The sequence below is a fragment of the Ranitomeya imitator genome, chromosome 4 (genome assembly GCF_032444005.1).
Source record: "Ranitomeya imitator isolate aRanImi1 chromosome 4, aRanImi1.pri, whole genome shotgun sequence".
Lineage (NCBI taxonomy): Eukaryota > Metazoa > Chordata > Amphibia > Anura > Dendrobatidae > Ranitomeya > Ranitomeya imitator.
This window is the reverse complement of record NC_091285.1, coordinates 638,238,380-638,263,248: the sequence shown is the minus strand read 5'-3', so window position 1 is coordinate 638,263,248 and position 24,869 is coordinate 638,238,380. Positions and strand designations below refer to the sequence as shown.

The window sequence follows — 24,869 nt, the reverse complement described above, 5'->3', positions numbered from 1 at the left end:
ATATCAGAGGCGGAAACAGACACCAGAGGACTCCTATGCAAGAACAATATATGGGGCCTTCGCAGTCCAAGAGTTCATCATAATGCCCCCTTTATGTGACAGAAGCTGCTTACAGCTTTGGATGTGTTAGTAGCCCCCATAAGTCGTAGGCCCTTGTACAAAAGCACAGGTTGCACCAATGACATGTCCGCCCCGGATCTATATGGAGAAAAAAAAAAGGAAGCCGGAGGTCCTGCAATTTTCACACTAGCCAATAGGCCTCATACTACACACTACATGCACCCACCTTATCCTGTTTGATGTATTGTGCAAACTGATGAACAAGAAAAAGCAAAGATTTAATGATCGGTGAGACCACTTTTAGCCCTTTTACTGCTGCTTTTTTTTGGATTTTACTTTCCGAAAAGTAGAGCAACACCCTTATCCATTCGCCTGCCCCCAACCAAACCTGAGGCCCTCACATGCTTGTTATGGAGTAGTGCCGGTACTCCTTCACTTGCAGCACGGTGGCTCAGTGGTTAGCACTGCAGTCTTGCAGCACTGGGGTCCTGGGTTCAAATCCCACCAAGGACAACATCTGTGGATTTCCTCCACGTTCTCCAGTTTCCTCCCCCAGTCTAAAGACATACCGATAAGGAATTTAGATTGTGAGCCCCAATGGGGGACAGTGATTGTAGTGTATGTAAAGCGCTGCGGCATATGATGGCGGTATATAAGCAAAGCATACGGTAATAATAATAATTCTAGAAAAGCAATTATACTAGACTCCTACCTCCTGTTCTGTGCAGAAGACTTTCCAGCAGTCTCATTATCACAGACATGATTACAATGTCAGGTAACCGCTCTAAATACAGCCGATAAAGGATTCACAATAGGCAATGTCACAGATCACCTCCTCCTGCTCAATTGCCTTGATGAGAGCATGCTTATTAAATTCTTCAATAAACAGTTCAGCAATGCCCAGTGTAGTCCTCTGCGCTACTTTTCACTTCTACGCCCACCATCCTCAGCATGGCATCAGACCATGAGGATGCGGGGAGGTCAGAGTGTCAGTCTATGGCAGCTAATGTCCATGTGAAGACCCAGAAATACAACTGACCGGGGATAATTCTCTTCCATTATAGGCATGCTCTGTGATCTGTGCAGAGGTCACTGCGCAGGGAGGAGGGAGGTGGCGAGTGATGACTGGTGGATCCTGCTTTATATAGAGGTGTTACCTGTTCTGCCTGTGGTGTGGAGACGACTGAGGAAAAATTATCTCTACAGAAAAATTAGACTTACTAGTCAAAGTGAAAAGATTTCAGGATTACATTAAAATATGTAACATTAGAAATTATTAACATATGGTTAATATAAAAAAACTTGCTTTAAAAAGGACCCTTTTTTTTCTTTTTTCTTTAAAAAAAGGACTTTTGGGTCAATAGAGGAGCATTGCAATCCAGATTTCAGCTTGAAGCACAGAACAGAAGCTCGTGCTATAAGTTGACATTTTAAATAGATCTTGTGACATTTCTCTTAAGCCCAGAGGTCAGACCTCCATTTTCCATTACGAAGAGTTACAACTTTTAACTGCTAAACTAAACTTTTAAACAGGTAGGAAATTAGTTTATTGCATGCAGACAGTAAATTTAATAACCCCATATGTCAAAAGGCAAAAAAAAACACCACTCGCAATCCAAAAGCACAGAATAGTAATTTTTCATCCACTGACCGAGCAGGGAGTGTTGGGACAATGAGATCTAAGATAATAACCACATACACATAGTGGACATACTGGGTTACACATTTACGTATTTTTACTCCTTTCTCAGAAATTAGAAAAATTAAAAAAGAGAAATTTGCCATTCTTTCTATACAAGCGATAAAATGCATCTTAGTAAGTGGAAGATGACAAATAGGTCAGGTCACATTTTTGAGCCATTTTGGATAACTTGGAAATTGAGACATGGTAGAAGGAATAGTCTTTATTGCTATATGAAGGGTTTGCTTCTACTCACCCTGTAGTCGGAGTTCAGCTGGGCAGTAATAGTGGACCAAGGCAGCCAGGGCACCCCCGTTGGACAAGTCTCTCAAGGACGATACGGACGTAAAACATGGAGTCTGCCTGGATAGAGCTTTGTCTTTCCGATACCGGATCTGGTGGAGAAATCAGGAGGGAAGGAAAGCGGGATGAACAGAGTACCCCGAACAAGCATGGCTGACTGCTACAAAGTGCATAGTGTCCAAGCGTGTAAAATATACTAAAACACGTAGGTAGAAGCAACTGAAGTGATCCGGCAGTCGGCCAGCCCTCTCTAGTGTTACACCGATGCCGATTATATACGAGGCTTTACTAGCAACCTACAGCATTGAGTGCAGGGTGTGGAGCCTGTTTTATAACAAGCCCCAAACAATTACTTCAAAACGGTGTGTGTGCGCAATAGTCATCATCATAGACATTACAGGCCGGCGTGCGAACAAGACATGCAGTCACTACGAGGGTGTGTGCGCAAACACAATATACATTCAGCAAGCTGCGGAAAATTTAAAAAAAAAATACACGAGAACCATCTAAAACATCTAGACAAACTGCACATGGAACCAACAAGATATCATTGTTAAAAGGGGTTAAACGGGACATTCACAAAATTAAACCCCACAAAAAAAAAAGGTAAAAAAAAAAAAAACAACTTTTCACCAAAACTGTTTTTCTTCCTTTCACGCTTGTTTGTATATAGGAGATTATATTATAGCCTGGAGAAGATTATATTATAGCCTGGAGAAGATTGTAAAGAAAATTGAGGTGGTTCATTTGTCTTGGAGAAGATTGTAAAGAACATTGAGGTGGTTCATTTGTCTTACGAGAACGTGACCAAGAGATGCGTCTTCCTACAATCCAGCAGCTACAAAATATGTATTTTTCTCTCAAGAACCATGAAATCTAGAGTTGGTCACTAGAGTTGGCCATACACTTTAGATAACTGTCAGTTGAATGCCCGCTCAGTGGTCAGCCATTGCTCCCGACTCCCCGTACACATGAATGCTCGGCTTGAATGGAAATCTTAAAACTGCACGATCCAAATTTTCAACCACATCATCATCAGGAAAGAGACAGAAGTGTCACCATACACATGGCCTGCCAAAGTCATCATGTTTTGAATGATTTATCTAATGTGTATTGGGGTCTTAAGGGTTTACCGGACTCAAGAGGATCTTCCATTATGCTCCAACATAAAAAATGGTCCCAAAAAGGCAACCCCATTTAAAAGGTGATTTTGAAACTAATCAGTTGTCAAACTATTTCTTATAGAATGACTTACAAACAACCAATCAAACCTTAAGGTGGGCATGAACAGACTTTAGTTGATTTTGAACTTAACAAAAGTTTCTTGGATGAAATGCAAAGCAGAAACTATCATTATAAGGCCCTCATACCTATTACTGTAGATATTCTGCAAGACTGGCCAAGCACCTAACGTGAACTGGATCACCGAACACTCTAGAGACAGATGATGTCGGTGGGACAAGGATAGGGCTTATTGAAATTCAGCAGCTGGTTCTCTTGTTCCCCAAGACAATAAATTGCCCCCAGACGTGTTTGAAAGCAGATTATTCTAATCTCTCCATTGAAAAAAGGAATTGAGGAGAGAGAGTTTTTCATCTCAGTGTTTTCCAAGATGAATGGACACTTTTGGGCAACTGATGACCCACCATCATGACCTAGAAAAAGATAATGTGTCCTACTTCTGGGGTAGCTAAAAAGGAATGATCAGGTTTAACCACTGAAATGGCCAATATGGACTACAATACACACGATTGCTTTGGAGATATGATGGTTCAGTGGAAGATTGTTCGCTCAACGGTTGTTCAGACATCAACCTACTTCCATCCAATCTCTACGGCCACTTGTACTTAAGATAAGTCCGGTTTTTACAATGATAAAGATTACACTGCGATAAGTAATGTGTACATGTTCTGTATAAATGGAAAGCGGAACCGCAATAACATTTCTTCTGCTAGATCCCAAGATCTCCAGTCCAACAAATTGAAGTCTACAGAGAAACAGAAGAGCCAAAAGGGGATTGGAAGTCCCAAAGTTTAATCTGTGGGAACTGCCAACAGGGTACATTTATATTCTCCCAATGGCCACTCTGTAAGGCTGGTTTCACACATCCAACAGAAACCACCTCAGCCCCTGGACATCATGGCCCGTACTGAACTACGTCATATGCATATATGAGGGTGTTGATTCCATGTCAGCAAATCTGAACTGGAACCATGAATATCAGAAGTATTAAAAAGCCTTAATAGTTGGGTGTTCTTGCCAATTCCAACCAATTTAGGTCCTCTATTGTGCCATTTATTGTCTTCACTTGACCTTGGTGAAGATGGTCATCTAACAACCATTCTTGACAGTCACAACACACAATCAAAGTGTCAACCAAAAATCACTGTATGATGCAGACTGATTGCATAGCGTTGTAAAGTGGCCATGTTGATGATGGTGCTAATACGATTGTCTGCCAGTGATCAGAGGCTCCACAAGTGAATATTTACCGACATTAAAGAAAATCTGTATTTGCTCAGAAACAGGATGGATATTTATTTCTCTTATGTGCATTGTCAACATTTTGGAATTATTATTATTTATTTTATTTTTGCATCTAAAATTGGCATATTCCCCATCAATCATCAGTATTAAAAGAGCAATTTTTTTTTTTTTTAATAAAATTTTGTCCAGTTTGGAAAATTTGCAAGTCACTTTAATTGGAGATTGGTCTTTAAACGTGTAAAAAACAAAATGGCATATAAGTGGCTTGCAACCCAGTTTATTTGCCTTCCTTTAGCGGAATCGATAACAAAAAATACTTGTTGGAGTACAGATGATGGCAGTCATGGTCATCTCAGCACCAGTGTTTCACTATAACTCTGGGGATAAGCTGCTGCAGGAGATTTCTCTGATCAGCCCAAGACTCAGAAGAGGACACGGATGCTGATCTTTCACTGCCACTTACACACAATCATCTTTTTATAGGAATAAAAAAAAAAATCTGCGTATATAACTATATATAAATAGATACGTGGCCTTTAAAAACTAGTGAAAATTTTATGTATGTATGTATGTATGTTGTTATGTACATTATTTTTTCCCTTAGTTTTTAAAGGCTGTGTATCTATTTACATCTACTCTAATGCCCGAAAACAACTACATAGTAATTGGACCAATATCACACCAAGGTCTTAATGGTGTCCTAGGGTGGTAATGAGACTCATTACCGTTAATATCACCTCCGACAGTAAAACCACAAAGGAAACCTAAGCACTAGAGAAGCACGCAAGCTGAGATCATATCATGTGTGAAGTGGCCGTACTGGGTCACCAGATGGCCCATTTCTGGGATCAGTCAAGAATGTGCCAGGCATAGTAGGAGATGACAAACAGACAAGGCAGAGAAAATTATTGAAATGTGTGCCGGATGTCTATATTAACAAGACCAGAACCGCAGAGGCATTGGCTCTACCTTCAGTATCTCTGTAAAACTACACCAATCCCCGAAACAATATTTAGACCACAGATTCTCCATTTGATGCTTCTTCATTTTATACTTGGAAACAAACTGAAATTTACCATTGCCAAAACTATTTCTACTGGGCCTTCAAGAAGATCAACCTTAATCCAGACACCATACCAGCCAAACCAAAGAAAGTAGAGGGGTAACATGAAGCTCCTCGGTGTTGGGGGTCCTCATTACTGATTTGGCACTGTCTACTGTTATAGCTTACAGGAGAAGATTTTGGCCCCTTCAGGAACAAATATACCCATACACATCAGACTAGACGAGAGACGGGCAATCCCGGCAATATCATCTGACCATCTAATGTCTATTGGATCCTTCTGACTCTCTTGATTGATGATTTTGAGGCAGATAAGGGTCCTGTTGAATTTTAACAACTGATTTTAACAGCTGATCCTTTCGTGCAGGGCAGAGATAAGCCAACAGTGGCTTTCTCTGAGAAAACAGGAGTCGTAGCTAAAGGTACCTTCACACTAAACGATATCGCTAGCAATCCGTGACGTTGCAGCGTCCTCGCTAGCGATATCGTTTAGTTTGACACACAGCAGCGATCAGAATCCTGCTGTGATGTCGTTGGTCGGGGCTAGAGGGCCAGACCTTTCTTTGGTCGCTGGCTCTCCCGCTGACATCGCTGGATCGGCGTGTGTGACACCGATTCAGCGATGTCTTCACTGGTAACCAGGGTAAACATCGGGTAACTAAGCGCAGGGCCGCGCTTAGTAACCCGATGTTTACCCTGGTTACCATCCTAAAAGTAAAAAAAACAAACAGTACATACTTACCTAACGCTGTCTGTCCTCCAGCGCTGTGCTCTGCACTCCTCCTGCACTGGCTGTGAGCGTCGGTCAGCCGGAAAGCAGAGCGGTGACGTCACCGCTCTGCTTTCCGGCCGCTGTGCTCACACAGACAGTACAGGAGGAGTGCAGAGAACAGCGCTGGAGGACAGACAGCGTTAGGTAAGTATGTACTGTTTGTTTTTTTTACTTTTAGGATGGTAACCAGGGTAAACATCGGGTTACTAAGCGCGGCCCTGCGCTTAGTTACCCGATGTTTACCCTGGTTACCTGCATCGTTGGTCGCTGGAGAGCGGTCTGTGTGACAGCTCTCCAGCGACCAAACAGCGACGCTGCAGCGATCCGGATCGTTGTCGGTATCGCTGCAGCGTCGCTTAATGTGAAGGGGCCTTTAGCCAACTGTTTGTGTATTGGAAAGTCGGGAGATATAGTGACTGCCACCCTTAAAACCACTCAGAGGACCTTTCACTGGATTTTTTTTTTATTTTTATTTAAACTGGACTACCTCCTTCGATTGCCACTGTCTCACTGATTCTGGAACAGTTTTTCTTTTTCTTCTGGGTCCTTCCTTTCCAAAGTTATTTCCCGCCAGAAAATGAAGGTGCAACTCTTCCCTTCATCAATTGAGTGTATACCACAGAAATTCTCTGCCGGCAAGCCGTGTTTTGATTGGCCAGCATCAGATGAGAAAAAAAAACAAACGCCCACATATAAGAACTATGGTATACGCCCAGTTAGTTCAAGAGAAAATTTGCATCTTTATTTCCAAGGGGCATAACTTTGGAATGGAGGGTCTTGGAAGAGAAAGAAAAACGGTTCCAGAATCAGCGGGGCAGCACGGCACCAATTGGAAGAGATGGTCACTTTCCATTTTGAGGTGCAAAACCAATTGTGGTCCACTAGGTGTCCTCTTACCACTACGGATATTCTCAAAACCGTCAAAAATCTAAAACCATTTCGATTTTTTCTTCTTTTTTTTTTTTTATTGAACCAGCAAACGAGGAAGAAATACAGATTTGATTAAAAAAAAAAGTATATGTATTGAAAAAAATGCATTATATAGCAAATAAAAAAATGGAAATTGGAACAGTTGGAAATGATGGCGTGCACAATACGTTACCACAGGAGGCTTATTCCCAGACTCCTTTAAACAAAAAGCGATGGCATGCTAAACGCAACGGAAAAGAGCAACGGAGATAAGTCAGGGCAGCTTCATATCAGAGGGAGTGACAGACAGAGGCTGAGCAGTAGGGCCTACAGCAGGAGTGTCCTTTTCTTAGGCAGCCATAATATGTCATTTAATGAAGAAGAACGAGGCAAAATGGTCGCCAGATTACAGGGAAGACAAACATTGACATACAGCACTTTAGAAAACAATCTGACACCTACTGCTAGATCCAGACAGTAGAAAAATAGAATTGGACTTGATTCACCAAAGTGTATTAACCATGTAAAGCCCAATTCCACTCAGTGCTGGAATAGCTTGGACAAAAATTAGACCCTATAGTCCCCTTAGACTCTGAATCTGAATGGGGTCAAGAGCGCTGAGAAACAAGGTCCTCACACTGTAGAGCCGCTTTAATGTTTTATCACAGGAAGGAGTAACAGTGAGCACGTGATATTCTCTTCCTCACCAACATATTACAGTAAAAAAACAATTTTAAACAGAAAAAAAATATGTGTGTGTTTGTGTGTATGTATGTGTGCACATTCATATATGAGGCACATGTATAATATATGTATACATAGTGTATAATATAGTGTATTATATTATATTACATACGTGTGTATGTGTATATATATATGGGTGCACACATGCTGCATATTTAAAAAATATATATGGCATATTTTTTAAAAATATGCAGCTTACGGTACTTACATGTACATATATACACACACACACACACACAACACGTGCGTGTATACTGTATATATGCTGCATATTTTAAACAACTATATAATAAAAACATAAGTGTGCATATATACATACATACACACACTCATATATTGCATATATTATATAGAGCCATTACATTATATGATATAGAGTGATCCATTTCAAGTGTTTATTTCTGTTAACGTTGATGATTATGGCTTACAGCCAATGAAAACCCAAAAGTCATTATCTCAGTAAATTAGAATACTTTATAACACCAGCTTGAAAAAGGATTTTAAAATCCGTAATGTTGGCCTAATGAAATGTATGTTCAGTAACTGTACTCGATACTTGGTCGGGCTCCTTTTGCATCAATTACTGCATCAATGCGGCGTGGCATGGAGGCGATCAGCCTGTGGCACTGCTGAGGGATTATGGAAGCCCAGGTTGCTTTGATAGCAGCCTTCAGCTTGTCTGCATTGTTGTGTCTGGTATCTCATCTTCCTCTTGACAATAACCCATAGATTCTCTGTAGGATTAAGGTCAGACGATCTCCAAAAAAGCTTTTCAGCAGAGGGAAGCATGAAGTGCTCTAAAATTTCCTGGTAGACGGCTGCACTGACTTTGGTCTTGATAAAACACAGTGGACCTACACCAGCAGATGACATGGCTCCCCAAACCATCACTGATTGTGGAAATTTCACACTAGACCTCAAGCAGCTTGGATTGTGGCCTCTCCACCCTTCCTCCAGATTCTGGGACCTTGATTTCCAAATTAAATGCAAAATTTACTTTCATCTGAAAATATCACCTTGGACCACTGAGCAACAGTCCAGATGTTTTTCTCCTTGGCCCAGGTAAGACGCTTCTGGCGTCTATTGGTCATGAGTGGCCTGACACAAGGAATGTGACACTTGTAGCCCATGCCCTGTATACGTCTGTGTGTGGTGGCTCTTGAAGCAATGGCTCCAGCAGCAGTCCACTCCTTGTGAATCTTGGATACAGCACTCTGAACAGCCGGCTTCTTTAGCAATGACCTTTTGTGGCTTACCCTCCTTGTGGAGTGTCAATGACTGCCTTCTGGACACCTGTCAGTCAGCAGTCTTCCCCATGATTGTGGAGCCTACTGAAACAGACTAACGGACCTTTTTAGATGCTTAGGAAGCATTTGCAGGGGTTTTTTGTTAATTATTCTAAATTACTGAGATAATGACTTGGGTTTTCATTGGCTGCAAGCCACAATCATCAACATTAACAGAAATAAAACACTTGAAATAGATCACTCTGATTGTAATGACTGTTTATAATATACATATGAATTTTTGTATTAAAGAACTGAAAAACTTTTTGATGATATTCTAATTTGTGAAAAGCATAATATATATATATATATATATTTTATGCTTCTCACTAAATTAGAATATCAACAAATATATCATCAAATACGTATATATATGTGCATATATGTGCGTGTATAATATATATATATGTGTGTGTGTGTGTGTGTGTGTGTGTGTGTGTGTGTGTGTATACACACATACATACACACACACACACACAAGAATCCAGAAAATTTTTCTACATACATATACATACACACACTAGCTGGAGAGCCTGGCGTTGCCCGGGCATAGTGACGTAGTGACTAACTGTGGTTAGTTATAACACCTCATGTCTCTCATTTTCCCCCTTGCACCTTTCATTTTGACCTCACACCTGTAATGTTCCGATCACTCCACTATTTTCCCCTCACTCCTCATTTTCCCCTCAGTATATACCTGTATGTCATCTCCCCTGTATATAGTATATAACCGGTGTCTCATCTCCTCCTGTATATAGTATATAGCTGTATGTCATCTCCTCCTGTATATAGTATATACCTGTAGGTCATCTCCTCCTGTATATACTATATACCTGTATGTCATCTCTTGTATACACCGTGTGCAGAATTATTAAGCAAGTTGTATTTTGATCACATGATCCTTTTTATACATGTTGTCCTACTCCAAGCTTTTCAGGCTTGAGAGCCAACTACCAATTAAGTAAATCAAGCGATGTGCATCTCTGTAATGAGGAGGGGTGTTGTCTAATGACATCAAAACCCTATATAAGGTGTGCTTAATTATTAGGCAACTTCCTTTCCTTTGGCAAAATGGGTCAGAAGAGAGATTTGACGGGCTCTGAAAAGTCCAAAATTGTGAGATGTCTTGCAGAGGGATGCAGCAGTCTTGAAATTGCCAAAGTTTTGGAGCGTGATCACCGAACAATCAAGCGTTTCATGGCAAGTAGCCAACAGGGTCGCAAGAAGAGTGTTGGGCAAAAAAGGCGCAAAATAACTGCCCATGAATTGAGGAAAATCAAGCGTGAAGATGCCATTTGCCACCAGTTTTGCCATATTTCAGAGATGCAACGTTACTGGAATAACAAAAAGCACAAGATGTGCGATATTCAGGGACATGGCCAAGGTAAGGAAGGATAAAAAACGACCACCTTTGAACAAGAAACATAAGATAAAACGTCAAGACTGGGCCAAGAAATATCTTAAGACTGACTTTTCAAAGGTTTTATGGACTGATGAAATGAGAGTGACCCTTGATGGGCCAGATGGATGGGCCAGAGGCTGGATGAGTAAAGGGCAGAGAGCTCCACTCCGACTCAAACGCCAGCAAGGTGGAGGTGGGGTACTGGTATGGGCTGGTATCATCAAAGATGAACTTGTGGGACCTTTTCGGGTTGAGGATGGAGTGAAGCTCAACTCCCAGACCTACTGCCAGTTTCTGGAAGACAACTTCTTCAAGCAGTGGTACAGGAAGAAGTTGGTATCGGTCAAGAAAAACATGATTTTCGTGCAGGACAATTTTCCATCACATGCCTCCAACTACTCCACAGCGTGGCTGGCCAGTAAAAATAAGGACATGGCCCCCTTGTTCACCTGATCTGAACCCCATAGAGAACCTGTGGTCCCTCATAAAATGTGAGATCTACAGGGAGGGAAAACAGTCCACCTCTCGGAACAGTGTCTGGGAGGCTGTGGTGGCTGCTGCACGCAATGTTGATCGTAAACAGATCAAGCAACTGACAATCTATGGATGGAAGGCTGTTGGGTGTCATCATAAAAAAAAGGTGGCTATATTGGTCACTAATTTTTTTAGGTTTTATTTTTGCATGTCAGAAATGTTTATTTCTAAATTTTGTGCAGTTATATTGGTTTACCTGGTGAAAATAAACAAGTGAGATGGGAATATATTTGGTTTCCATTAAGTTGCCTAATAATTCTGCACAGTAATAGTTACCTGCACAAACAGACATCCTCCTAAGATAGCCAAATCTAAAAAAAACCTACTCCAACTTCCAAAAATATTAAGCTTTGATATTTAGGAGTCTTTTGGGTTGACTGAGAACATAGTTGTTGATCAATAATAAAAATAATCCTCTAAAATACAACTTGCCTAATAATTCTGCACACAGTGTATAGTATATACCTGTATGTCATCTCCTCCTGTATATAGTATATACCTGTATGGCATCTCCTCCTGTATATAGTATATACCTGTATGTCATCTCCTCCTGTATATAGTATATACCTGTAGGTCATCTCCTCCTGTATATAGTATGTACCTGTATGTCATCTCCTCCTGTATATCATCTCCCTGTGTATATAGTATATCCTGCTCTGCGGTTTGTGTCGCATCTTGCAGGTATACCGGCGTCATTTTGTTGAAGCAAGAGTTTTCTTTTAACACAATATCAACCCCTTAGCAACTGCCGATACGACTTAATGGCGGCAGTCAATGAATGGGCCTTATTACTCTTGCACTTCACGCTCCTCCTTTATACACAGCATTTTTCTGGAGCACAGCTTTTCTCCTTTATAGTCGCCTCCTCCGGCAGCACCTCACACTCCTCTTCCATATACAATTTGAAACACTTGATTCCGCGAGAAATTGCACTAATTGCAATAAAGCGAATCGTATACACAGCCTCTCTCTTCTGCAGCACCACACTTTTCTCCTTTAGACCCCGTTCACACGTTATTTGGTCAGTATTTTTACCTCAGTATTTGTAAGCTAAATCTTGGAGTAAAACAATCAGAGGAAAAGTATAATAGAAACACGTCACCACCTCTGTATTTTTCTCCCACTCGTGGTTTTGGCTTACAAATACTGAGGTAAAATACTGACCAAATACTGAACGTGTGAATGTGGCCTTATACACAGCCTCCACCTGCAGCGCCTCACTCTTTATACACAGCCTCATACTGCAGCAGCTCCTCACTTCTCTCATTTTCCCCCTCACATCTCTATCCATGAGGCTTCCCCCTTTCTCTTGACATCATGCCTCACAGGAGCAAGTCCATCCTAGACACGACGGAGATAGATGTGGCCTGTGCCTGCTATGAGGAGTGGGCGTGGCTCGAGATTATATATATATATATATATATATATATACATATATATATATATATATATATATATACTCCCGAAAGACAACCGAAGCAGCTGTACAATTTAAGGGAAGGAGTAAGAAACATCTTATCTCAGCTTCACAGACCCCTGTACAAATAGACATGAGTAAAGTCGGTCCAGTGATGCCCAAGTTTTCCACCTACGGGTGTAATAAGGCTTTACTTGCTGACATACATAATTTTCAATGGTGCACAACATACTCAGCCAATTGTCACAACATGATCAACAGAGGAAAAAGCTTTTCATTCAGCACAAAATGGAGAAGTCACATGCCAGTGTGGTTGGCATTCAGCCTTTGAGCACTTTGGGCCGAATTCATCACTTTTTATTTTTTTTTAACTCACTTTCTTTTCTTTTTTGGACTTGCAATTTTGCTTAAAGCCAAAAATTTTATTTTTATTTTGCCCATCACTGTTCTTGCAACTCTCTAATGCAGACGAGTCGCACGTTTTGTAAAATCTCTCAAAATATGCGACTTTTTAACTAGCGTACATAAAATGACTACAGGGGGGGACTGGAATTGAATTGCGCCAAATTTTGTGATTTCCTTTAATAAAATTCAACTTTTTAATCTGTTTAAAACATCTGAAAAAGCCACAATAACATAAAAATCATAAAAATAACTAAACAGCAAAAGACAACTGAAAAAAAAGGCGCAAATCGTTTGAATATCTCTCAGGTAGTTGACTTTGTTATTGGCGATGATTTTAAACCACGGGAAAAAAAAATTCTGGAAATGCAATGATGAATTGGGCCCGTGTGAAGTAGTAGTTCTTTTTAATTTTATTTATTACACATACACAATCCCTTGGACCTGGAAACGGAGAACCACAGCACAAAACCACGGGAGAAAAGGCTAGGACTGCTACGGTGATGTGTAGGCCTCAAAGGGCTAGCACAAAACTACTGGGCTTAGTAAGACTCCTCATGGATACGGGTCCTCCTGATTCAGATCTCCACACGGATCTCTCCCGTCGAGACAGCCATCAAAGATGGTTTCTAGGAGACAATTTTCTTTAAGGAGGAGGAACTTCTATGTCGCCGCCCGTGCCAGAAAGCTTGTTTGTCCATTTTTGTAGTGGAGGAAACAATGAGACAGCTTGGAGCCACAGTTGCCAAGTGTTCTGAAATTGCCCAACTGGCTTGAATTTACCAGGATCGTTTCAGAAAATTCAACTGAAAAGAAGCAAGATTTATGCAATGCCTCCTTATGGCCACATTCAGAAGAGCAAATGCAAAGTCTTCTATTTTTCGTCCTGAAAATCCACACATCCAAATTGTATCAGGGTGTCAGTTTCCTACGTCCACGTGCCGTCCGCACGCCAGTTTCCTACATCTGCGAGCCAGTTTCCTACATCCGTGCATCTGTTTTCTACATCCACGTGCCATCAGTGTGTCTGTTTGTTAAGCTTGCGTGTCATCAGTGTGCCAGTTTTCTACATCCGTGTGTTATCCGTGCGTCTGTTTCCTACATCTGCATGCCAATGTGTCTGTCTGTTAAGCGTTTTCTATGTCCACGTGCCATCTGTGCGTCTGTCTTCTACACCCACTTGCAATCAGTGTGTCCATTTCCTACGTCAATGTGCCATCCGTGTACCAGTTTCCTACGTCCGCGTTCCAGTGTGTCTGTTTGTTAAGCTTGCGTGCCATCCGTGTGTCAGTTTTCTACATCTGCGCGCCACCCGTTTGCCCTTTCACTACGTCCGTGTGCCATCCGTGCTTCTGTTTTTTTACGTCTGCGGGCCTCCCTTCACTACGCCTGTGTGCAATCTGTGCATCAGTGTTCTACGTCTGCGTGCGTCCCTTCACTACGTCCATGTGCCATCCGTGCATTAGTTTTCTTCATCTGTACGGCATCCAGTTTTTACATGAACAAATTTAATAAATAAAAAAAGTCAAATAATGTTTTCCATCTCAATAACTAATGGATCTGTGAAAAATGCATGACAAATCGGATGGTAACCCGCACGTGATCTGTTTTTTTGCTGCACCCATTGACTTATGATAGGTGAATCTGCTCCAGAATACGGATCAAAGTTGTGCACACGGATTTTTCTGGATATATCTACCAATTTAAGGCAGAGTGACTATATATTCTAGAAATCTGTGCCCTCTGATTAGCACAAGCTGCTAAAACCTTTTTAAAAAACCTATAATTTTGGACTAACAAAAAAAAAAGTACGCAATTTAAAAAAAAAGTCAAGTGTTATTTGCATATCATGAAATGCTGATAAAGACAGGACATTTCTGCTTTAAACCCTTAAAAGCGGCACCAGCACTCTCACAAGAACAAAAGAAAAATGGGTTTAAAAAATAAATAAATTAAAAAAAAAAAAAACAAGATCATGCAACTAAAAGGATTAATGTTTTCTGAATAAATTGACGGTCTCTTGCAGCGTCCCCTCTTAGCCCATCAATGGCGTACCTTAAAAAAAGGTTTTTTTTATTAGAAATATTTTACAAAAGGACCTCACAAGCCAAACTTGACCATAAAATAGTCAAAAAGTTAAATGATTTCTCAGTCTGCGGCCCAAGAGGAGAGGTGGGATGCAAAGGATTCTGGGATAGCAGCTCTACTGTGGTATTTAAAAAAAAAAAAAAGGCATAAATGATAAAAAAAGGACATACAGATATACAAGCAGATGGATAAAATAATCGGAGTGAAAGTGACAAAAAAATTAAAAGGTGAAAATAAAAATAATTGGGATAAACTCCAAAAAGGCTACCAAAATTTTAAACAAAAAATAAATAAAAAAAATTAGGAAACAACTATACACAAATAAAAAGTACATGATGATATAAATCACATATCCCACAAGCCTTTGCTAACAATACAGATCAAGCAGCATTACACATGCATTTCTTTGGTTAAGAAAACTGAACGTAAACAGGCGTCAACTGGTAGGGAAAGGGCATGGTATGCCAAAATAAGACGCATAACTGCCACATAGGTACAAAGGGTCAGGAAACAAGAAAAGCCACTTACAGGGACCAGCTTCCAGTACCAGCGGGAGGGGCACTGGAGAGAAAGAGAAAAATATGGAGGGATGGAATAACAGAGAAACATAAAGGACAGAAGAAATAGGGGGCATTATAGCGGAGAAAAATAAGAGGGGGATTTAAAATATCTGTTGAGTACACACTGGGGAGACATCCACTTTGTCTCAACCCTTAATGGTTCTACGTTTCTGAATAAATAGGCTACATATCTGGAAGACTACAACAAAATGGCTACCTTTGCATTGTGTAGGCAAGGGGTACAGATTAAAACAGGATTGCAGTCTTAACACATAGGAGGAATGGAATTAATCTTAAAAAAAAGAAAAGAAAAGGAGAAATTAACAAATAAGAGAAAGAGTAATATTGTGGATCAGGGAAGAGAGAAAGAAGACTGAAGAAGAAACAGAAGGAAGCCATCGTAGAATGATATGATAAGAACCAGAAAGAGTAGCAAACCGAAAGAAGACAGATGGAGAAGAAAAAAAAAGAAGAAATATTTGAATTGATCATGGGTAGAGAAGGTTGGGGAAAAAGAGGAGAAGTGAAAAAAGTCCAAGGAGACAGACCGGGAGATGAGAAGAAACAGACTAAGCATATCCTATAATACATACTGTCCACTGTTTTCAGAACTCTACATAGAACCAGAGAAATTACAGAAATTAGCTTTATCTTGAATTTTTCAGGAGCATAAAAATGGAGAACACATGACAAACTAGGTCCTATATATATAGGCTCCTAATAAACAGAAGGAGGTCTAAAAATGTTTGCCAGATATCTGAAAAGGAGAATTCACTCTACAGGTTGAAACTAACCTACAAAGATTAATTGGACAGTTCTACTCTACTTACCCCAGCCTGATTTTGACCCTCTGGAGCTGCAAGTTGCTTTCGACCTTGTTCCCTTTCAGATTCTTCTAGTAACTGGTGATTTATCTGGAAACACACGTTATTAAAACATGAACACCATCAATAACGAAGATGGTCTTCATCTGAAGAACAAGACAGATCACTTCTACAGCCATCATCATCACCATTTATTTTCTATGTAGAAGGAATAGACAACCACTCTAAGGCCACATACACACGTAAAATACTGACTAAATACTGAATATCAGTATTTTGCCAAGCAGAAATCAGGAATGAAACAATCTGAGGAAATATAAACACGTCACCACTCCTGCATTTTTCACCCACTCCTGGTTTTTGGCTTACAAATACTGATGTAAAACACTGACCAAATACCAAATATGTAAAGATGGCCTAAAGACCACAAGAAGGTGGTGGGTAGTCCACCTTCCACCATTTAACCACAAGGCAAATAGGTTACAGCCTACCGAGCACTCACTTACTATAACCCCAATATGTTTTTACCTTATCAACCCAAGAAAGCAGCTTGACCTCCAAGCCTCCCAGTCCAGGCTCCTCGGTGGAAGGAAGAGACTCTGAGCACCGATTGGTATATACAATCATCATGGAATCAATCACAGACAGGTGCGCAGCCTGGAAGAAGAGAAGGGAAACTCGTTTTATAAAAAAAAAAAAAATAAAAGTACTTCAAACAGAGATTCGAGACTCAATCTAATATCCATCTAAGGCAGGGATGTCAAACTCAAAATTCCAAAACTTGGACAACGTCATGGACCAACCTTGATATTTATTAAAAGAATGTCAACAATTATGGAAATTTTTATATGGAAACAAACTTAAAAGGTCTTGTCCCTCCCACAAGCAAAGTACAAGGATCACAGCTCAGTTTGTGATGTAAAACAAGCTTTAAATTAGACAGGGATAGGTTTTTCCTTACAGAAACCAGTAGTGGCAATACCATGCTGTCCTGTCTGTATATTCTCTTTTATGTTCTCCCTTCCCTGAAGCCGCAGTATGTGGACTCCACGTTCCTTCACGGTTAGACGCGGCAATTACACAGTACATAGCAGGGGTACATTTATCCGAACACATCCAAATTTGAAATTTATTTTTATTCCAAGACTTATTGATTAAAGTGTACTTTGTTCATGAGAAACATCCTTTAAGTTTTGCTTTAACACTGAATCTGCTGATCTTCTCTGATGCACACTAGTCCGAGCCAGATACCTGGCATCTCTTCTTGGAAGCAAATTTGACTCTCTAAAGCGCCAGTTCTTTATCGCTGAAAAATGTGTGGTTGTTTTGTTCATCCCAATAGGTTTAAATGGAGCTATGGAGCTGCTTGCTCCACCGACACTACATTTATACTCCTCACTGTAGGCAAGAGATTGTGAAGGCCCCAACGATCAGGCATTTATCAAATATCCTGAGAATAGCTGGTAAATGTGTTTATTTGTGCACTATATTGCCAAGGAGAAAACAACAAATAATCAAAACACCTCTTAGCCAGTAGCTAGTTTTATCATAGGGTTAAATTATTATTGATCATCTCTTCAGCTCTGCTCTGACATCTTCTGCACGTTGGGTAAGTCAGTGGTCAAGGAAACTGTCCAAAGATGGCATGTATCATGAATATGTCCTATTCGAACTTAAAAAAATATATACGGTAATTTACGAAACCTTGAGAAATGTCCAAATGTGCCTCAGCAGTACCCCTAAACGACCAATGTCAGACCAGAGAGGGGCTCAGCCTCATCACAACCCCCTAGGGAGGAGAAACTAATAGACCGGTCCTCAATGCAATGAGACTGCCAGGTAACGAAATGCAGCACTTCACTTTTTCTGGAAGTTCCTATCAAACAATTAATCTGGGTGCCTGAGTCTCAGCTAAACCTTGTGGAGATTACCCTCCTGCCTCAGATTTCAATTGCCATGATGGATAACTTTGCAGAAATGTTACAGCCGATTTCATTAGTGGAGAATAGAAAGGCACGAGTCAATAGTAAGCAGCGTAGTGTGAACCAGAAGAAAAAGATGAAAAAAATCCCTTTCATTGGCAATGACAGGACAGCATTGGGGACATTACCACATGCGTCATGATTGTCGATGCGACCACGAGACCCAAACACCCGCCTGTATAGAGAGCCAGCGGCCAAATGACATGACTGTAGCATCCGAAGAGGTGAAATGTAATCACCCATCGGGTATTTCCTCGCAGGTCAAATGTAATCACCCTGTGGTCCAGATTTGACCCGCGGGCCAGAGTTTGACATATGTGATCTAAGGGCTCATTCAGACGTCAGTGCTTTTCTCAGAATGTTAAAAAAAAAAAGAAAAAAAGTCTGAGTTTCTCCACTGTTTTTGATGAACATTTCATCAGAATTTGGTCAGTATTTCAGTTTTCACCATCAGCATTTGATGATATTTTCATGAATAAATAAAACAATAAAAATGGGGGTTTCTTAAGCATCTCCTAGCAAGATGTCAGTGAAGAAAAAAAACAGCATTTACATGGTATCCTAGTGATTTCCAATTTTGTTCACTGACCCATAAACTTGTATTGGTGATTTTGAGCCAACACTCGGATCAATATTGGACGAGTCTCCGTGCTTTTAAGCGGTTAAAGGAAAAAAAATTACCATAGATATGTAAACTGCCTGAAAGACTAGCATAGGTAGGTGTGTTATCTGTAAAGACCACGATAGCACTAGTATGAGAAAAAACAATGTCTGAGTAATAACGGCATCATCTTTTCCAAGAATGTCATAGTAATCTGATAAGAACCGCTATGAGTGGATCCTATATGTCTAGTTGCATTTGGCACGATTGGTAACCTTGAGACAGTATGGTTGCCTACTACTGTAAACAGGTTGGGGATCTCAGATTCAAGAGATGTCTGTGCACGGCTTGATTTTTACAACAATGCGAGTATTTGGAGGTCAATGGATCTCTTTCTTAAAAATAAATATTATTCCTTTCAAAATAATAGCCAGAAGAAACTGGAGGTTGTTATGACACGTGAACCCTGCTCCCAATCAGCACTGTATAACTAAAGTTAAAGAACTGAGCAGCCAGTCGAAGAATGGACCACCTGTTGATTACTTATAAGTCAGAAGGCGAAGACAGCGCTGATTGGGCACAGGGCTCACGTGTCGAAACAAATTCATTTGAGCCCTGGGAATGCAAGTGCCGACCCTGCTGGAAAAGCTCCGGCACTGGAGGAAAGTATAGGTATTTCTATTTTAACGTGTCCAAATATGAGGAATGAGAAGGGGCTGTCCTAGTAGTGGACAACCACTTTAAAGATTCGGGAGCCTTGCACTCCCACATCAATACAGGCATGAAAAACATTGATCTTCTTGAATCGAGAGCCAAAAGTGTTTAACAGGCTGAATAGAAAGTCTATGGGTCCATCCATGATTGCGATTCTTGGTTTGACCAATTGGTGAAGGGCTTAGTCCCAAAAACTAATCAACCAAGCAGGTGCTACGACATATCCAAAATTATTTAAAAGGTTTAGTTAACATATAATGACCCCTTCTGATTAATTTTTACAGTTATTGACAATCAACGGTCTCCTTCATTACCAACAACCTCATCATTTCCATGTTCCGATTTCGATGACTCCTCATGACAAAAGGAAGCTTTGAATGAATATTACATTCCTCATTAAACAGGGAGCAGTGTTCCTATAATACATCTTTATTTGTTACATTCACACGAGTTTGTTTGAATACGGTCCAGCAAATTACAGAAGAGAGTGTAATACCGGATAATCATGTCAGGATCTGTGGATAGGCCTGATGGGCGCAGGCCTGCTCCGGCAGAGCACTGGTGGAGGTTTCGTCATTAGATAACCTTGTTTGTAAGCATTCCAGTATTAAATCATTATTATGATGTTTATCTTATCTTATACAAATGGAGTAATTGTTTGGGAAGATTTACCCTTGGGTGCACCTTCATGGATATTAAAGAAACTTGCCGAAGACTGTCTGATCTATCATGATTGGAATACACATATTATGATCAACCCTATAGGTTATTCTTTTCGAGTCCGATCATTCCAAAAACAATATATTTTTTATCCACCCAATCAACACACATTTGGCCGACTGCTAAATTTTCACGACTCCTCACAAACGTAAACTCTGCATCCATTTTTCAATAGTGAGCAAAAGGAACACAATCAGGCATGGTCAAATGTAACATTCCCAATCCTGTTCTTCCACCAATATCTGCCATCAGGAGGAGTTGGGACACCACACACACATTAGATATTCTGTTGATTCATCCAACTTGTGTCTTTGGGCCCATTATCTAGCGATTTCCCCCATCCTCATCTTGTGTTTAGCTTCGCCAAGTAAAGGAGAGGCTTGGCTTGTTTGGTTTCTATTACAATCAGAGAAACTGCACCACCAGTTGATGGTGAGAAAAGGGTACAGCAGTTGTCACTGCTGGTCAGGTGTGGCAAAAAAGATCCTGGCACCTGGAGTTTGTGACAGTCACAAATTGTAATTGTACAAACGGTTGTATTGGCTTTAAAATGCTTTATGTAGAAGGCTGTCATTTTGTAACCGTATCATCGTGTCATGCGAACACTGTGTGGTGGTGGCAGCGGCGGCAGTCACACGAGCATTGTGTGGTTGCGGAGGTGTCATACGAGCACTGTGTGGTGGTGGCGGTGTCACATGAGCACTGTGTGTTGGCGGAAGCGTCATCACACGAGCACTGTGTGGTGGTGGCGGCGTACGAGCACTGTGTGGTGGTGGTATACAAGCACTCTGTGGTGGTGGTGGTGGCAGTGGCGTACAAGCACTGTGGTGGTGTCGTATGAGCACTGTGTGGTGGTGGTGGTATACAAGCACTGTGTTGTGGTGGTGGTATACAAGCACTGTGTTGTGGAGGTGGTGTTATACGAGAATTGTATGATGGTATTTACATAGTGTGGCTCGGATATTTGGACAGATTATTTTTACTGTATGTAGTGTGACAGCACTGTATAGTACTGGTATTTTTGGAAATACATAACTACTTTTTGGACACCTTAGAATAGAGACCTAATAATTACGATTAGTTGCATACACTATTACCATTCAGGATAAGAGATACCTACAGTAGGTATAGCACAGTGCAGTGTTCAACATAAGGGCGACCTTGAGCAATGGGGGAAAGAATTCTTCTACAGCACGTTGCCTCCTGGCCAAGGACAAAGGAACCCAAGATCATCAGTTTTTCTTAAGCGTATTATTTCTGGATAGGGAGTAACTTGAAACTTTAACAAACAATACACACAATACAAAAATCTTGTGTATTGTAACTTTCTTTGGACTATATTTGGAATGAGTAGGCATGTACGGATCACCCATACGAAGCACATTTACATCCGGTTGGGGACGGTGTCGTTGAATAATGGCATAAAGCACAATAGTCAGGGTGGAGCAGTCATGGCTGACTGGCAAAGCAAGTAAGTTATTCAACCTCCGTGAAAAAAACAGGAATGGAAAAGCTTTATCTAAAAGTTGTGTGCCAGTTTCTCCGAGAACAAAGAGCCCAGTACCAGCGGTTTCTGATGTCGGCAGATGACATCAGTGCAGAATGAGGTCTTTGTATACTTGACACATCTACAATTACTCCGGCTCTAGGTTTTTTTTTGGTGAAATGAGAGCCAAATTCCACAACTGTAGATCGCTTTAGTTAAATAAAAAAGAAAAAAAAAAGAAAAGCTCTTCAAGTCAATCAATAATACACGTGAAAATAAGAAACGTTGTAATATATCTTATCAGAGAAATCTGCTTTTTTCTCGTTTGTCTTACTTGGGTATACAGTAACTGTGGGATAGTCTGCTGCCACCTGGAGGCGCGTGTGTTTGTATGGAGCAGAATATAGAGTCTGGAATGCCCAGGATCAAGCTTCTTCAAGACAAATTAGTCAACTTGGTCCCTGGCTTCAGCCCTGCATTTCGCTGGCTTCCCAGTCATCATTGTTAGGCGTAGTAGCATCTCCTTTTGTGGCCTACTGTTAACCCCACTTTACCCCACCCAGTTTTTTTTTTTTTTGAGTCCATCCTCTCCTCAGACCTCCTAGTCTCCCTCAGATCTTTGGGTGTTTGCCCTTGGGTTGGGGTTGTATGAGTGGGGAGTGGCTCTTTTTCGTACCAATAAGGGTGTGTGTGTCAGTCGGGGTAGAGATGGAGTTCATGTGTGCGATTATCACCTTAGGTGTTTAATCTCATAGCCTGTGTATGCTGCTCAAATCACGTGCGGTATGGAAAATATCAGGCTTGAGTGTAGCCCTGCGCTAACTGAACTCTATATATTATTATTTACGATCAGTTTGTTCAGTGTTCTCAGACCTCTAGCTAATCAATGTATATGGTTGTCCTCGCCCGTTGGTTAATCAGTGTTAATCAGAGCAGGCAATTGACCCACAGGTCAACAGGGCCCAGCCCCATCCTCTTCCTCTGATGGGGTGAGCGCCATTTTCCTTGGGTATCCACCCAGGATGATTCTTCCTCCATCTCTCTTCGGCTTGCTCCATGTTCCTGCATAGGCCAACCTCGGCGCCCTCTGTCACAACACTATGTGGGCCTCACTCTGTCGTTAACAGCCATCAGACCATGTAGGTTGTTTGTTATTGGTGGACAATGCTGGCAGACTCCCTGTGGTGCCCTTCTATCACCAGTTGAGTTTCCTTGGTATTCTGTGTGTCTTCTCTGGCCCTCATAAGGTCGAAGTCCAAGAAGACCATGCACTCTTGGCTATCCAGCCTGCCCTAGTATGTTTGCTTCTCGTGCAAGTCTGGGTATCTGTCGGACCACGCTTAGCATATTGCAGCCTAGTACCGCCTTCCTCCTCTGCAGATTGCTGCTCAGGTGACCCCTGCGGTTTGGGTATGAGGATGCTGCATTTTCCCCCAGTATGTATCTAACCTTTAGCTTTTCTGTATCCTACACCCCGGTGGCGGTCGTTACTACCCTTAGTACCTTGGCCACAGTCCAGTGTCACATCCACCAGCCCGTCCTAGGACAGAGGCTTTCAAACAGCCTTGGATAGGGTTCACCAGACTCCCTTGGTTAACCTTCGGTATGCCAAGGTTTTTCAGGAGGTTCAATCTGTAGTGATTTACATGTATGGCACCACCTGCACCGTGTAATCACTCATGCACTCAACTTTTAAATAGGCTGTAGCCTTGTCTCCGCGAAGGCAGAGTTTGCCGGAAAAGGGGGGTGGGGGGGTTGACATAGCAATTCAGAGTTTATTCTGACCACCTTACAGAGTGGATAAACATACCAGCTGAGGCCTTTCAGCTGGAAGTATCTCACACAGAGGACCCTGAAGACCAGAGCTTATTCAGACCACCTTTCTGAGAGAGTCAAACCCTCCAGATGAGACCTCACAGCCATGCAGATTCCACAGGTGAACCTACAACTTGGACACTTCGTGAACCACTTTCCACAGCAGGTAAAAGGGGCATGTCGAAGAGGCGATTTAGATAGCACTACCTCTTTCCTGGGTAAATCAACCCGCTAGAGGCTCTTTATACAGTCATGGCCAACATTTTTGAGAATGACACCAAAATTATATTTTCACATGATCTGCTGCCCTCTGGTTTTTATTAGTGTTTGTCTGATGTTTATATCACATACAGAAATATAATTGCAATCATATTATGAGTACCAATAGGTTATATTGACAGTTAGAATGAGTTAATGCAGCAAGTCAATATTTGCAGTGTTGCCTATTCTTCAAGACCTCTGTAATTCTCCCTGGCATGCTCTCAATCAACTTTTGGACCAAATCCTGATTGATAGCCGTCCATTCTTGCATAATCCGTGCTTGCATTTTGCCAGAATTTGTTGGTTTTTGTTTGTCCACCCGTCTCTTGATAATTGACCACAAGTTCTCAATGGGATTAAGATCTGGGGAGTTTCCAGGACACGGACCCAAAATCTCTATGTTTTGTTCCATGAGCCATTTCGTTATCACCTTTGCTTTATGGCAAGGTGCTCCATCATGCTGGAAAAGGCATTGTTGGGCGCCAAACTGCTCTTGGACGGTTGGGAGAAGTTGCTCTTGGAGGACATTCTGGTACCATTCTTTATTCATGGCTGTGTTTTTAGGCAAGACTGAGTGAGCAGATTCCCTTGGCTGAGAAGCAACCCCACACATGAATGGTTTCAGGATGCTTTACAGTTGGCATGAGACAAGACTGATGGTATCGCTCACCTCTTCTTCTCCGAATAAGCCGTTTTCCAGATATCCCAAACAATCGAAAATAGAATTATTCTTACCGTTAATTCGGTTTCTAGGAACC

General features: G+C 41.2%; 1 protein-coding gene across 2 annotated transcripts in view; it reads right to left on the bottom strand.

The window, feature by feature from the left end:
* Window positions 1–24,869, bottom strand: part of CAMSAP3 (calmodulin regulated spectrin associated protein family member 3) — a 100,952-nt gene that overhangs the window by 10,016 nt on the left and 66,067 nt on the right. Inside the window, exons 3-6 of one of the 2 annotated variants that reach the window (XM_069766841.1) lie at window positions 17,061–17,189; window positions 16,539–16,622; window positions 15,677–15,709; window positions 1,998–2,136 (exon numbers count right to left, since the gene is read on the bottom strand). In XM_069766841.1, the coding sequence (XP_069622942.1) occupies window positions 1,998–2,136; window positions 15,677–15,709; window positions 16,539–16,622; window positions 17,061–17,189 (385 nt within the window). The remainder of the gene's footprint in view (window positions 1–1,997; window positions 2,137–15,676; window positions 15,710–16,538; window positions 16,623–17,060; window positions 17,190–24,869) is intronic. The other variant, XM_069766842.1, reaches the window with a different exon arrangement.